Source organism: Glycine max, chromosome 3 (assembly GCF_000004515.6).
Source record: "Glycine max cultivar Williams 82 chromosome 3, Glycine_max_v4.0, whole genome shotgun sequence".
Taxonomy (NCBI): Eukaryota; Viridiplantae; Streptophyta; class Magnoliopsida; order Fabales; family Fabaceae; genus Glycine; species Glycine max.
The window spans coordinates 36,039,533-36,054,276 of record NC_016090.4 but is presented as its reverse complement, the minus strand read 5'-3'; the positions used below and the strand labels follow the sequence as shown (position 1 = coordinate 36,054,276).

At 32.9% G+C, this 14,744-nt stretch overlaps 2 protein-coding genes across 5 annotated transcripts; one reads left to right on the top strand and one right to left on the bottom strand.

Moving 5' to 3' along the window:
- The first annotated feature begins 6,293 nt into the window (after positions 1-6,293).
- LOC100797053 (uncharacterized) lies at positions 6,294-9,512 on the top strand. Of its 4 annotated transcripts, none has more exons than XM_041014024.1 (4): positions 6,299-6,472; positions 7,054-7,227; positions 7,961-8,105; positions 8,942-9,512. In XM_041014024.1, exons 3-4 carry the CDS (start codon positions 8,075-8,077, stop codon positions 9,343-9,345), a joined length of 435 nt encoding a protein of 144 aa, XP_040869958.1. In that variant the 5' UTR covers positions 6,299-6,472; positions 7,054-7,227; positions 7,961-8,074; the 3' UTR covers positions 9,346-9,512. The 4 variants fall into 4 exon arrangements, with proteins under 4 accessions (XP_003521161.1, XP_040869958.1, XP_040869957.1 ...); XM_041014023.1 differs by having other exon boundaries at positions 7,955-8,105; XM_003521113.5 differs by lacking the exon at positions 7,054-7,227 and having other exon boundaries at positions 6,294-6,472; positions 7,955-8,105.
- Positions 9,513-10,333: 821 nt separating this feature from the next.
- On the bottom strand, positions 10,334-13,126 carry CKX1 (cytokinin dehydrogenase 1-like). Its single transcript, NM_001257274.1, is given in 5 exon segments — positions 10,334-10,836; positions 11,233-11,495; positions 11,608-11,868; positions 11,967-12,094; positions 12,456-13,126. Coding segments are annotated over 5 exon segments (1,638 nt in total). The 5' UTR covers positions 13,117-13,126; the 3' UTR covers positions 10,334-10,511.
- Positions 13,127-14,744: the final 1,618 nt, after the last annotated feature.

Genomic DNA, 14,744 nt, shown 5'->3' with positions numbered 1-14,744 from the left:
CAGGTTGTTTCATATAAACCTCCTCCTCTAAATCACCATTAAGAAAAGTTGTTTTCACATCCATTTGTTGCAACTCAAGGTCAAAATGAGCAACTAATGCCAAGATTATACGAAGAGAATCTTTCTTAGATACTGGAGAAAAAGTCTCTTTGTAATCTATTCCTTCCTTTTGAGTAAATCCCTTAGCAACAAGTCTTGTCTTGTATCTTTCAATGTTGCCTAATGAATCCTTTTTGGTCTTAAAGACCCATTTACATCCAATGGTCTTTGCCCCATTAGGCATCTCTACAAGGTTCCAAACTTTGTTACTCTACATGGAATTCATCTCATCCTTCATGGCATCATACCATAAATTTGACTCTTTACAACTCATGGCTTGATCAAAAGTTTCAGAATCATTTTCAACTCCAATATTATAGTCAGATTCTTGCAAATATACAATATAATCACTAGGAATAGTTGATTTTCTTACTCTAGTAGACCTCTTTAATGTTGCATCAACATTTTCTTGGGGATCATGTTGTTCAACTGGTTGTTCATCATTTTCATGAATTTGATGATCAACTTGATCTACTAGATTATCAACAATAGTTTGTGGAATGCCAATCATGTGTTGTTCATCATCCCTTTGAACTTGAGGGGTATGAATTACAACCAATCTTTCATTTGATGTGGAAGGTTGAGATTCTATATAATCAATTTCAGAACCTAAGTCCCTAAATTGATCACTCCCACTTATCAAATCATTTTCAATAAATTTGGCATTTCTTGATTCCACAATCCTAGTAATATAATGTGGACAATAAAACCTATAACTTTTAGACCTTTCAGCATATCCAATGAAATACCCACTAATGGTTCTCGGGTCAAGTTTCTTCTCTTGTGGATTATATATTCTCACCTCAGACGGACAACCCCAAACGCGCATATGTTTCAAACTCGATTTTCAACCTTTAAACAACTCAAAAGGTGTCTTTGGGACAGCCTTGGTTGGAACACGATTTAATATATACACTGCCATCTTTAGTGCTTCAGCCCACAAGGATTTAGGAAGATTGGAGTTGCTAAGCATACTCCTCACCATGTCCAATAATGTCCGGTTCCTTCTTTCTACCACACCATTCTGATTTGGAGAATCAGGCATAGTGTATTGGGCAACAATCCCATGTTCTTGAAGAAACTTTGCAAAGGGACCAGGTGCTTGTCCATTCTCAGTATATCTTCCATAGTATTCTCCACCTCTATCTGATCTCACTATTTTTATTTGCTTGCCACATTGGTTCTCAACTTCAGCCTTAAAGACTTTGAAGGCATCCAATGCTTCGTATTTGTTATGAAGCAAATAAACATTCATATATCGTGAATAATCATCTATAAAGGTGATAAAATATTTCTGACCACGTGCATCTATATTTGGACAACAAATATCAGTATGAATTATTTCTAATATGCTTGAACTCCTGTTAGCACCTTCCTTAGACATGTTGGTTTGCTTACCCTTAATGCAGTTCACACAAGTCTTAAAGTCAATAAAATCTAGAGTATTGAGTACCCCATCTTTCACTAACCTTTTAATCCTCTCAATGGAGATATGTCCTAATCTCCAGTGCCATAACATAGAGAAATTCTCATTAATATTACACCTTTTAATACCAGTTTGAACATGCATAGAACTATAAGTGGCACTATTTTGTAAACCAAAAAGATAAAGACCATCAGACAAGATACCATTCCCAACACATTCAGAATTATAAAATAACTCAAATGATGTGTCTTTGAAATTAAAGGAATATTCAAACGGTTCAAGTCTTGAAATAGAAATCAAGTTTCGGGAAAAACTTGGTACATAAAAGGTCCTTTCTAATTTTAAAATAAAGCCACTACTTAAAGTCAAAATGCAAGTTCCAATGGCCTCCACATGTGAGCCTAGCTTATTGCCTGATAAAATGCTTTGCTCACTTCCCACTGATTTCCTTAGGTTTTGCATACACTGTAAAGAATTTGCAATATGAATAATAGATCCAGAATCAATCCACCAGGTGTTAATATTAACACTAACCATATTAGATTCATAACATACTAGTGAAATTGATTTACCTTTCTTCTCAAGCCATTTATGGAACCCGGGGCAATTCTTCTTCATGTGTCCCTTCTTCTTGCAAAAGAAACACTTTGCCACCTTCTTAATATCAGCTTGAGGTGATATTTTACCATTTCCCTTCTGATTAGCTTGAGACTTAATTGCTTTGTTCTTCCCATAAGCAGTAGTCAGCAATGCACTCTCACCCTTCTCCATTACAAGCCTTTCTTCTTCCTAAACACAAATGATCATTAATTCATTGATAGACCATTTATCTTTATATGTGTTGTAGGAAATCTTAAATGACTCATATTCATGCGGAAGGGTGTTCAAAATGAAATGCACTAGGAAGGACTCAGACATATCAACCTCTAGTTTCTTAAGTTGAGCTGAAATATCTCGCATTTTCATGATGTACTCATGCACACCTTTTACATTGGTGAGCCGAAGAGAAGAGAACTTCATGATCAAAGTGCTTGCTAAAGTCTTATCTGAAGTGATGAACTGGTCATCAATGGCCTTAAGCAAGTCTTGGACCTTTTCATGCTGGTCAACAGAACCACATATCCCAGTCGAGATTTTGGTCTTAATGAACATCATGCTGAGCCGATTGGATCGCTCCCACAGCTTATATAGCGCAACGTCAGCTAGACTACTTTCATGAGTGATTGTAGGTGGTTCGTCTTTCCTTATAACATAGTCTATGTCCATCCACCCCAATTGTAGAAGAATTCTCTCCTTCCATATTTTCTAGTTATCTCCTTTGAGTTCGGGAACATCACATTGAATATCAGAAAAACTAATAGTTTGAGAAGTTGCAAAATTCAAAGGCTTATGTCAAAAATTGAGGCATACTAATCTTAGTTGTATCTTTTACCAATGTAAACATACCATAAAATTGAATCTTGTGACATAAAAATTGCCTGTGGGCTAAATTTTTAATTCAATAAGAAACAATTAAACCTTATGACAGAATAATCAAATTACTTGCTCAAATTCATGCTTTATGAGTACAACATGAAAATAATTTAATTTCTATCGTAAATATTTACTTTATGATAAAATTGATAAATTATACATACATCATGATGCCTGTGGGTAAATCATGAAAAATAATACGCCATTTTATCCCAATTAATTATACAGATATAATAAAAAATTCCCGTGGGATAAAATTCATTATATAAGTATAATTAATTACAATATTATGTCCAATTCCTTTTATGATCTTTAACCAACTTAATATATAATTTTAATCAAATATAGATGTTGTGGCTAATCCATAATTAATCAAAATTATAAAGATCACTTAAACATAAAACTTTATTATATGAGAATAAATGGTATTTTGCATTTCGAAATCAAGATACAATATAATTATGAATAAGATTCTCATATAATTTTATAATTGAAACATAATATTATGCATTTGATTTCATATATATATATATATATATATATGTATAGAATAAAATTTTTTCAGAATATATTCATGCATAAAATAAATCAAAATTTCAAAAATTGTAAAGCAGAATGAGTATATAATGTATGAAAAACGACTGCATATCAGAAAAGCTTCACTAGTTTAATGGTCTGCACATACTACAGCCTTCTCAGAGTCAAGGATTTGACACCCAGCTAGCACAAAGTGTAGGAGTTTTCATTTTATTTTTATTTTTATAAACACTATTCATCATCTTCAACCTCTATTGGGTCAAACCCGACCCATATGCAAACCCGGTCGTTTTTTAAATCATTTGGACACCATTTTTCACGATTCAAAAGCCAAAATTAAGGAAATCGAACAAAATAAAGATTTCTAATCTTATTTTTAAGAAACAAGGCCCTTCATACCATAAACGAAATCAAATCGAAAAAATACCGAAAACCGAAAATGGACAAGGCAGAGGCAATTGTGGCTCTGATACCAAATGTTAGATTAAACCTTTTAACCTGTGATATTACAAACTACAAAAGAAACACAGGTTATTAACAAAAATGCGGAAAATAAAATCAAAATCATACCTCTAGCCATTGCCATGAAGAGTTTCTTGTTTTTGGTTCTTTCAAGCTCTCTCTCTTTCTTTCTCTAGATGGTGTATCAGACTGAATTTGAAAGGGATGAGCTTAGGGACCAAATTCATGTGCTATATATAGGCATTCTACCATCAAGAATGCATTTAGTAACCATCACCACTCATTATTGGTTGTTACAATTCATTAGTGGTCATTATCATCCATTAACAACCATTCAATTTAGCTTCCAAAACTAACAAGCGTTCTCAAATTTTCAAAATGTTAGGACCAAATTATTACATTTGTAACTAGATCTTTCTACTATTTTTAGTTGATTTGGATCTTGGATCTTTGAATATGTATTTGACTTTCAATTAAGTATTTTTATTTGATTAAAATTATTGAAAATTAATCATAAAAACTTAAGGGAGTGTTTGATTTGACTGTTTTATGTTTTCATTTTCATTAGAAATAGAAAATGGTGATGAAATACGTTTGGTTAGATTTTTGAAAACATTTTCAATAAAAATATTTTCTCAAATGAATAAAAAATTGGAAACAATAAAATCTCGTTTTCAATTGAAACCAAAAACTCCATTTTAGGTAAAATGAAAACATAGTGGCAAGGAATGTAATTTTAAACAAATCTAAAAATACATTTCCTTTTGAAAATGTATTTTCGGTGTTTTTATTTATTGAAAGCAGAAAACAAAAAGTCAAACCAAACATGTTTCCAGAATTCTAATATTTTGAGAATGAAAAACAGTTTTAAAAAAATAAAAACAAAAATTAAAAATGCAAACCAAACACACCTTAATTAATCCTAAATTCAGAATTATCATTTATATAAATTTGTACTAGGTATTTTTAATCCTTCATATCGATATTCTCACTTATTTAGGTCATTGTTCTCACTCTATAAGCTCTAAAGTGAGTATTCTCTCCCCACACAAAAAAATTATTATTCTCAATCAGGTACTTCAACCAATATTTTAAGGTAATTTCATGTTTTCATTAAACAAAGTTATAAGTTGTTGAGAATGAGGTGCTCTCAACTGACCCTACACAATATAGGTCAACCTACACAATATAGGTCATCTTACACACCTCTTACTTGGTGAGGGTTCCACCAAGGGTCTCTAGGGTTCGTTTGAGCTCCTTGCACGTGTTTTACTCTTTGAACTTTTGATCAATTTAACTTCGTGCACAAATGTCTGATGTATGTGTATGACTTGTCAAATCAAAGAATATAATGAAAGGAATGCCAAAGTGGCTTTGCATATGGAATCTAGGGCATGAAACACCACATGCATGCATGCCCATGAAAGTTTTTAGTCTTATGAGTCTCGATGAAAAAAAATATGATGTTTTAAAAATTCCTCATACTACTGTGATTAGAAGGTTGCAAGTAGTGCAAAATGTGGTCGTTTGTGCGAAATAACAAAATGCACAACATTCCCTTTCAGAAATGACAGAGAAAATCAAGAGAAACAAGAGAGATTTAGATTTAGGCTTACCACTCAAGTATTGGATAAGAAGCAGGATCACGACTTCAATTTGACATAGTTTCACTCATTAAAAGTTCGAGCTTTGGCCAATAAGAGCCAAAACCATGACATGAAAAGCAATTAAGGTAGAAAAAATGGCTTGGATGGCTTTTAGGATGGCATGACCGTGAAGACTTGGTGGCATGCAAGGGAGAAAGTAAAGAAAAATATGGTCTTGAATGAAGTTCGTGTGATATAAGCACGATGGTGAGAGAAAAATAAAATAGAGTGAGTTTAGGTGATTTATGAGTGACATGAGTTTAATTAAGGTATTAAGAAGTTATAGCATTTAAATATTTAGGGTGAATTTTAGTATGCAAATTTTAAGAAACAGATTTTCTTGAAATTTTTAAACTCAACTCAAGTTTCCTTAAAAGATATAATGAAGATCAAATTTTAAACTCAACTCAAGATCTCATACTAAATATACTCTAAGAACATAATAAAGAATTTTCAGTAAATATATTTTTGTTTAAACTGTTTTTATTTAGAATAATTTTTATTTTATTTTTTAAGAAACAGATTTTCTGCCTTTCTTTTATATATATATATATATTCTTTGTAAATTTAAACAAACTTACTTATGGAAGATTTTTGTTTTTAAATAGACAAAACAAAAATATATTTTGTCAAAGGCAACACCCATGGGGCCATGTATGTTACGCAAAGTGCCTCTACACTCACCAGCGTAGCATAAACGCGGCCTCTGGAAGACACGTGGCCAGTCTCGTTCACTTTCGCTTTCGCATCATAAACCGCAGCGACTCCAGAATCAGCGTTTCATCATTCTTCCCCTCTCCTCTCCTATCATATCTTCATTTTCATTCAGGTACTGCTCTTTGCTTCTTTTCTTTTAAATTTTTCAATTGAACCATCTTCTTCTTACAATCCCCATAATCTCGCTTTAAACTATGTCTCTTTGTTTCATTATTATTTCGTTGTGAATCGAAGGTGCAAAATTTCTATGCTGAAGGCTATGATTTGGAATTTACTTGCTATGCTGAATTCTTGTTGCTCAAATTGTGCTTAGCTCAATGTCCAACGTTGTTTAGTTGTTTTATTTGTCCCATTCTGTTCTCCATACTTTCATTCTTCAAGTTGAAGTTGCATATTCTAATTCACATGTTGCCAGTATCATTGCCCAATACTTTTTAGGGTAAAATATGTATTTGCCCTTCTAAAATATTCAAACTTTAGTTTTTAGTCCCTTTAAAATTTTGTACTTTTGGTCCTCAAAAGTGCTTTATAGAGGGTGAAAAAATGACTTAGATAGATAATTGATTGAGATGAAAAACGGAACATTTCAAAATTAGAGGGACTAGAATATTGCTTGATTGTGTGCAACTGTGTATCCCTTATCGTCATAAAGAAGATATTGATCCCTCCTCATGCATCTTTGATGTATTCCAGAATCCAGAATGCAAACTGAACCTTTCTTGGTGACTATCCCATGGAGCTTGTTACTTGTAGTTGTAGAAACTGGCTAAACAATCGTCTACAGTATTTGGATGAATGATAGTGAGATAATTCAGTCTCCCAGCAAGTTTATAATCGTCTACAATATTGCTCTGCCCTCTGGGTTTGGTAGAACTTCCCATCCTTGTAGAAGCTTAATGATCTAATTCATTGTGTGTAATGCATACTTCTGTACTTGTTTGCCATCCCTGAAGTAGTTGAGTGAGCCACTATAATAACTAGAAAATAGTAAAGACCAAGGTTTTAAAAAACGGTCTGCAACCGTGATTTGGGCTGCAACATCAAGGTATTTTAACTGTCTGCAACCGTAATTGGGACTGCATTGGTTGCATTTGTCCGCGATATCAACAAATGCGACAAAATCGCAAACTATGATATTTAAAACCGCAATACAACCGCGACAAATATTTAAAACCTTGGTAAAGACGATCGAAATCCTTGAACTGTATGTGAGTGTTATCTTGTGTCCTTGTGTTATTTATCCCTAAGAAAGATGCTATGTACAAGCTATAGTACAATACTACAACTGGTATAGCTACATAAAAATAAAGAATAATAAATAATAACTAAGATGGCTATTATGTCAACAAGAGAATCCAACATTCCAATTTCAAATATTGTTTACTCTTTCATAATTAGGAAAATGCCAATACATTATTGCAGGCCTTGATTCTTGATAGATATAGCAGTCACAGTGGGGCGTTTCTCCTCTTTTACTTTCCTTCTCATTTTTCCCTCCAGTGGTTTCCAAAGCTCCATTTTTGATTAATTATATCAAGCAATCATGCTACTTTATGCACTGGACATTGTTCAAATAATCTACTTCTTTCTGTAGGTACAGATTTCAGAAGATTTTGAGGAACCTGGAGGATTCAACCCTACAGAGACAGTGAATGAACCTACATAGGAATACCAATGTGAATCTATTTATACAAGGTTTTATCTTCAATCTTCAATGGAGAACAAATCAAATAAAATGCTGCATGGTGAGGACTATCATTAAGTAATTAACTATTTTATCTGAAGCTCACTTCAACTACTTTTCGATCTTGAATGAATGTTTGATATTACCATGTGAAATTGATACTTGACAGTGCATTTAACAATGCAGATTATGTCAATGAATTTACTTTGATGATGCCATATGCAAATGTTTGTAGAAATATAATAAAGCCATGAAAATTGTTTGACACATCATTACAATTGAAGTAAGGGAATCAGATACATTTATTTTTTTGAAGTATAGTCAATGAGTGAAGCATGTCAATGACATGCTAGAATTTTTAGGCCATTCATCTGGAGACAGTTTTTGCACTTTCCTGCAATTTTTTTCCACTTGATTCAAATTTCTCTTCACTATTTCGGCCTTTTGAAGTCTTAGGATGAGTTTCTTGACAGTGTTTTTCCATCTATTAAGTTAATATATAATGTATATTACTGCAGTGACCACAAGTCATTTGTTCAAGTGATATGTAACTGCTTTGCAAACTGCAAAGAGTAAAAAACTATTAAGTAAAATTAATAAATTGGATATGCTTTTTTAATTCATTCAAATATGTGCAAACACTTATTTTAGTATTTGCTTTGAAGTAGGGTGTTTTTCTCGAGGGAGTGTATGATCTTGTGCTGCACGATACATTATTTGAATTTGTTTCTAATTCAAACTACTTTAGAGATAAGGTGGAAGTGAATGATTACTTAATATGACATTCTTTACTTAATAATTCTGTATCTTGGAATTTTTTTTACTTCTACTTTCTTTTGATGTACTGATCAAGTTACACGATGCCCTTAATAAAGACTTTGATTGTGAGTTTAACAGATAATAAGGAGGGCATTCAAGTTGACAACACATCGACTAACACCAATCATCCAGAGATTGGTGTGGACAAAGGTGTTTTGAAGAATTTTACAAGATCTTCAGGGGATGTTGCAGAGACAAAGATAGCAGCTGATTGGAAAGGTGGAGAGAATTGTCCAAAGGGTACACGTCCTGAGGAAATTGATGCATCTGGGGATGTAAACATGGAGGCATCCATAACACCTGATGATGTTATTCGGGCTGGAGGATTTGGTGCAAGAGATGATATCAGTAGCTTTCTTCCTGTTGCAAGTGATTCTACCGACTTCGAAGCTTCAATCCGAGATGCGCGTGATTATGAAGAACCACAGGGTCAAGTAAGCAGGCCAGGCCTTGGCTGGACTGGTGCTACTAAGGGGGAGTGAATGTTGTTGCTGCTATGTGCTCTAGTATTAGCAATTTTTTGTTGTTTTTAGCTGGGAGGACCATGTGTTTCTGGCTAATATTAGCTGGTACATTTTAAAATCAAAGCCATATATGATGTTGAAGAAAATTTTGTTAGTAATATCACTAAATGATTTTCTTGTACAAATAGTTGATCCGTTGCCTAGTGGTTGGCTTGTCTTTGTTAAGTGGGATGTTATATGTAAAAATTTCGTTTCCTAAGAACTTATCCTTAAAAGTTTTTTGAACTGTTTTTATTTTGGTCAAAACTTAAAAACAGGAAAAGTAGTGCAATGCTTTGCCTGTTTGGGAGGTGGGAAAGCAGAGATAGAAGGTATTGGTCTATTAATAAACTAAATAATAATATAAGTATGATTTTTTGAAGCAGTTATTACAAATAATATAATTACTGTGTAAAAAAGTTATAACATTATCAATGTATTTTAATTAAATTCTTAACAGACTATATTGATAATAAATATACTTCAGAGAAAATCAAAGCTTATTTCTTCTACTCGAATAAGACTTAAGTGCCTAATATTACAGGGGGATTTGATAGACTGTCAATTGAAAATTTGACTAAACAGGTATTTTTTTTCCGTCTGAAAAAACTTGCTGTGTTATTTGCACGATTATGGCAGGAAAAAAAGTTTAAGCAAACAAATGGTTAGTTATTGCAGTTAAAAAATGAAAAGAAAAAGGTAATAACAAATTTCTATTTATTTAACCTTTGCTTTACATTTTTCTTTGCTGATATTTTTCTCTTACAAGGGTGGCCCTAAAATTTAAACTTAATTTCCTGCAAAGAGCTTAAAACATCACCATCAACTTAGTGTTCTCTTGACCCAATCTTCAATCTTCTAACCATGACCTAAAAAGCAAGGCTCCGTTTGAATAGAAAATACATTGGCCACGCTCACAATTATTGAGAGCAAGGCCAGAGGGAAGAAAGAAACATACATGATTAATTAACAAGTGAAACTTCGTGCACCTTCAAATTTTGCTTCATGCCCCATTACATTACAGAATGATTAAATTACATTACAGATTGGACATTCCGTAATGTAATGGGATGCCAGAGAGGTGCAGGAAGCAACACTCTTACGTAATTTATCATTAGTTCACAACCTTACAACACACTAGAAAACTAACACGAAGAGGAGACAGCCTTTTGAAAGATTTTGTGGCCAGGGGCTAGCAGTGCTAGTGGGTCATAGGCCCTTTTTCTTTCCACGAATGTCTCCCATCGTGACCCAAAATGGACTTGCCATTCTTCCTGTGTGCTGTAATGGGGAAGGTATTGCTTCACTCTCATTTTGGCACCAGTGTAGAAATCTATGACTCTTTTGTTTTGGGCTAGAATGTGTTCTAAACTGTCTGCACCGGTAGAATTTGGGAGAGCTAAGGATAGGAATGCTACTAGGTAAAAAATATCTTCCTCTGGGGTAATCAATGATGTTTTGCTGTTCCACCTGTAACAACAAAAAGTAAAAAATGACTTAGATCATAAAAATTAATAGAGTATAATATTTGCACCATTACATTTCTACTGCATCAATCAATCACAAATTATTTTGTATAATAAGCTTATTCACTTTTATAATATCTCTTTAAAGAACAATGACATTTAGATACCCCACATTCTATCTACCTCATTAACATTCATAATTTCTTTTTTATCTTATTCTTCTTATCACGTCATATAATTTTATTATACTTATATAGGTGTTAAATAGGTTGTTTGGTGTCAACAATCATTTTTGTTCTTTAAAAGTCATATTTGTCTTTTTTTTTTTTATTTCTGATTGATTGAAAGTATTTAAACTCGTTGGTTTGTGTCATGTCCGTATATAAATATATATATATACCGTGTTTGGTTGACGGGGTAAATGAGTATGGGTCCATTGTTTGTGTCTTTAAGAATATTGCCAAATACTTCTTCAGCAAAGTTATGAATCTCACTCCTTGGGATCAGAAGGTTCAGCCAAGGATGGGGAACTTCCCACAAGCCTTGTGCTCTTAGCTTTTTCTCAGAAACATGCACTCTGTCTAAGAATTCCACGTAAGAAACTTCTGATAGGAAGAGTGTGGATGGAATGTAACTCAACTTTGACAGTAGGTAAGCTACACTCTGCATTTGAACAACAGGTGATGGAGATGAGAACATTTTTTTTTTTTTTTGCAATCAATGCTTTAATTTTGGTCATGCAAGTGCTATTAATGAGTTGCTTGGTATGGCATACCTGATTCATGGCTTCAGCTTCACCAGGGTTGAAATATTTTGCCATCTCTAGACAGTAGAAGGTTTTCCCATCAGAACTGAATTGGCTGGCTTGAAGTTGGTTTTTGGGATCAAAGGATGATCTCCAATTGTTAAGGATGCCAGTTCTGTTTATGATCACAAACCCTTCAATATAATCAAATGTGTTGTTAAGTGATACCAAATACTCTTGATCCCTAGTAAATGTAGAGAACTCTGAGTAGAGCACCCTAATCCATTTAACCTGTCAAAAAGGCAGATATCATGTCATAATCAATAAATATTATTGGGAACCATATTTTTTTTTTGTCTTACTATTGGAGTTTTTGAATGTACACTCACCATCTTAGGTGCTGGTTCAAGAGAAATTCTAGCCCTTGTAATGATGCCAAATTGACCAAGCCCTCCAAGAACACCATAAAAAAGGTCAGCGTTTCGGTTCCCTGAGCAGGTAACCACCTCTCCTTTTCCTACAACAAAAGTATTAATTTTGCATACCAGATTAATATGATGAAAACTCAAAAGTGATATCCACACAAAAGTTTATAGAATGCACCATTCACACTCCAAAGAAGGGACTATTAATCTCATTTAGTACGATGAAATTTAACAACTTTTACTTTATTTTTTGGAGGAATAATTGCATATTTTTATTGTCAAGGAATCTAGCTTGGTTGAACAAGGTGCCTGAGTTATTGTAAATCCCTGACACTGCCTTCAATTCCCACGAATAAAAAAAAACTACGCCAAACAAACACTAAACAAACCTTAAAATGCAAAATCCTGTTAGGCAGGGAAAATTAAGAATATAGATTGTGCATTAACAGTTACCTGTGATCACTTCAAGCTGAAAGATGTTATTGATCTGAGGTCCATGTTTGAAGGCTTGCCCACTTATGCCAGCATTTGAAAGAGTACCCCCAACAGTGAGGTGAAGGTAATCTGTCCATGACTTTGGTGCCAACCCAAGTTTAAGAGTCTCATGCAGAATGTTTATCCACAACTCACCTCCTGAGACATCCACATAAGGCAATTCTCCATTGTGAACTTTCATTTCAGGACCCTGTAAAGACTCCATGTTAATGACTAGGCCTCCATGTACTTGTGCTTGGCCTTGAAGTGAATGGCCATGGCCTCTAGCAGCAATCTTCAGCTGTGCGGCAAACCCCATTTCAAAAACATGCTTGATGGTGAGTGATATGTCAGAAACTGTTTTTGGATACAGCACTGCTAGGGGAGGAAAATGGTGTATGTTGCCAAAGTCCTTGGCAGCATCCTCATTGTCCCTTAGGCTAAAGTGGCCATCTAGAGGTAGTGTTTGCAATGATGAGAGTATCTCATGAGATAGAAATGGAACTAAGGAGTTGGAAACAGAGTTGCTGCAGCCTGAGTTGGCTTTGTGAAGTATAGAATTAAGGAGTATAAGTATGAGGATTTTGATTGATGGAAAGCTCCTTTGTTCATAGAAGCCACTAGGTTTTGATGACACCATGGTTTCTGTTTTATGAAAATATTGGTTTGTGTAAGAAAAGAAGATGAGGGGGTGGAATATTGTTTTGCAAGGCAGGGTATAGAAGGTGAAGGGAAGGTTTGGAAGAGCATGGACAGATTGAAGGAGTGACTCCTTTTATAGGCAACCTGATTCCTTGTGGTGGGTGTCCTTTGGTGTTTTTACTTTCTTTTTAAATAAACTCTCAATTTCATTTTCTAAATTATTATTTTCTTTATCAATATGTTGTTTTTCCGTGAAATTGAGCTTCATCCCTTCATCCCTTGAACAAGGTCCCTAGTTCAAGTCTTGTAATGAAAAAAAAAAAACACGGTCAGAAGAATTAGAAGAAGAGAAGTCAGATTTACGACATAAATTAGGCATAAATAAAATTAATAAATACTCTCTACACCAATATTATTGTAATAAAAAATATTTTCTTTTCTAAGTACTCCCTCTAGAAACAAAACTATAGTTTACTAATCTTCAGAACCAATCTAAAAACAGGTTAATATGTATCAATTTATTCCCCAAGTTAATATATTTTACTAATCTTCAGAACCAATCTGAAATATTTTCCATTACTTGAATGACTACTAAACATGGTTTTAATATTTGAGAGAAATTACTTTTTATATAAAAAATTTCAATAAAGAAAATCTAGGGGAGAGAGTTAATATTTCAAACCTTATTTTGCTTAACCTTCACTAACCAAAGCATCAAATTTCATTCAATAAAAAATTCAAAACTTTTCATATTTAACCTTAATCTTACATTCGATAAAATCTTTAAAATTTTATTAAATTTCCATTAAACTTTTAAAATTTTCATATACCAAATTTATTATTAACCTCCAAATATTTATATATAAAATAGTAATTTGAGAGTTTTAAGGAAAAAAAATTCAGGGTAAAACTAAAATTGTTTAATTTTAAAAAGAGAAAATTTAATCAACTTAGAAAATTGAAGGAGAAATATGTATATAATCCGAAACTAAAGGAGTTAAAAATATAATTAAGCTTTACTTTTTTTTAATCGACTTTCGGAAATCCTATTTACAAAATAAGGTTAATACCATTGTTAAAGGTCCTGTATTTTGAATTGATATAGTGGTATTGAATCATTGCTTTAACCAATGAGTTAATTGAATCGGTTTTAAACCAAACTTGCAATGAATACAAATGTTGGAATCTAAGACTTGATGATTAACTCAAATAACATCAACTATTATATCACGTTTATATATCAATTAAAGAGAGAAAGAAAAGAATAAAAGCAAAAATAAATAAATATATTAATAAATTTGAGTGATTTTAGTAAGAGTTATTATTTGTAATATATTTACTTTTTTTCATTTCATTTTTACTTCCTTTTTTCTTTCTAATCCTCTCTTTTTTATCACATTATTTGTCTTATATATATATATATATTTATCTCTATTTTTTTTGTCTCTCAACCCTTCCACTTATACACTTAAAAAAATGAAATGTTTGCTTATCATTTTGCTTTTCGTAAAGAATAATCAATGTTAAACACACACACAATTCATTATTTGATTATATAATTGGTCTCATACCATTTTTTATATACTTAACATTTTGATTATAAAAAAAGTTTCCATCTCTCTCTTT

Bases quoted from the DNA above. Each gene is read 5' to 3' on its own strand.
- LOC100797053 (XM_003521113.5), top strand. From the start codon at position 8,075: ATGGAGAACAAATCAAATAAAATGCTGCATG. The intron at 8,106-8,941 runs GTGAGGACTATC...TGAGTTTAACAG, and splicing joins ATCAAATAAAATGCTGCATG to ATAATAAGGAGGGCATTCAA.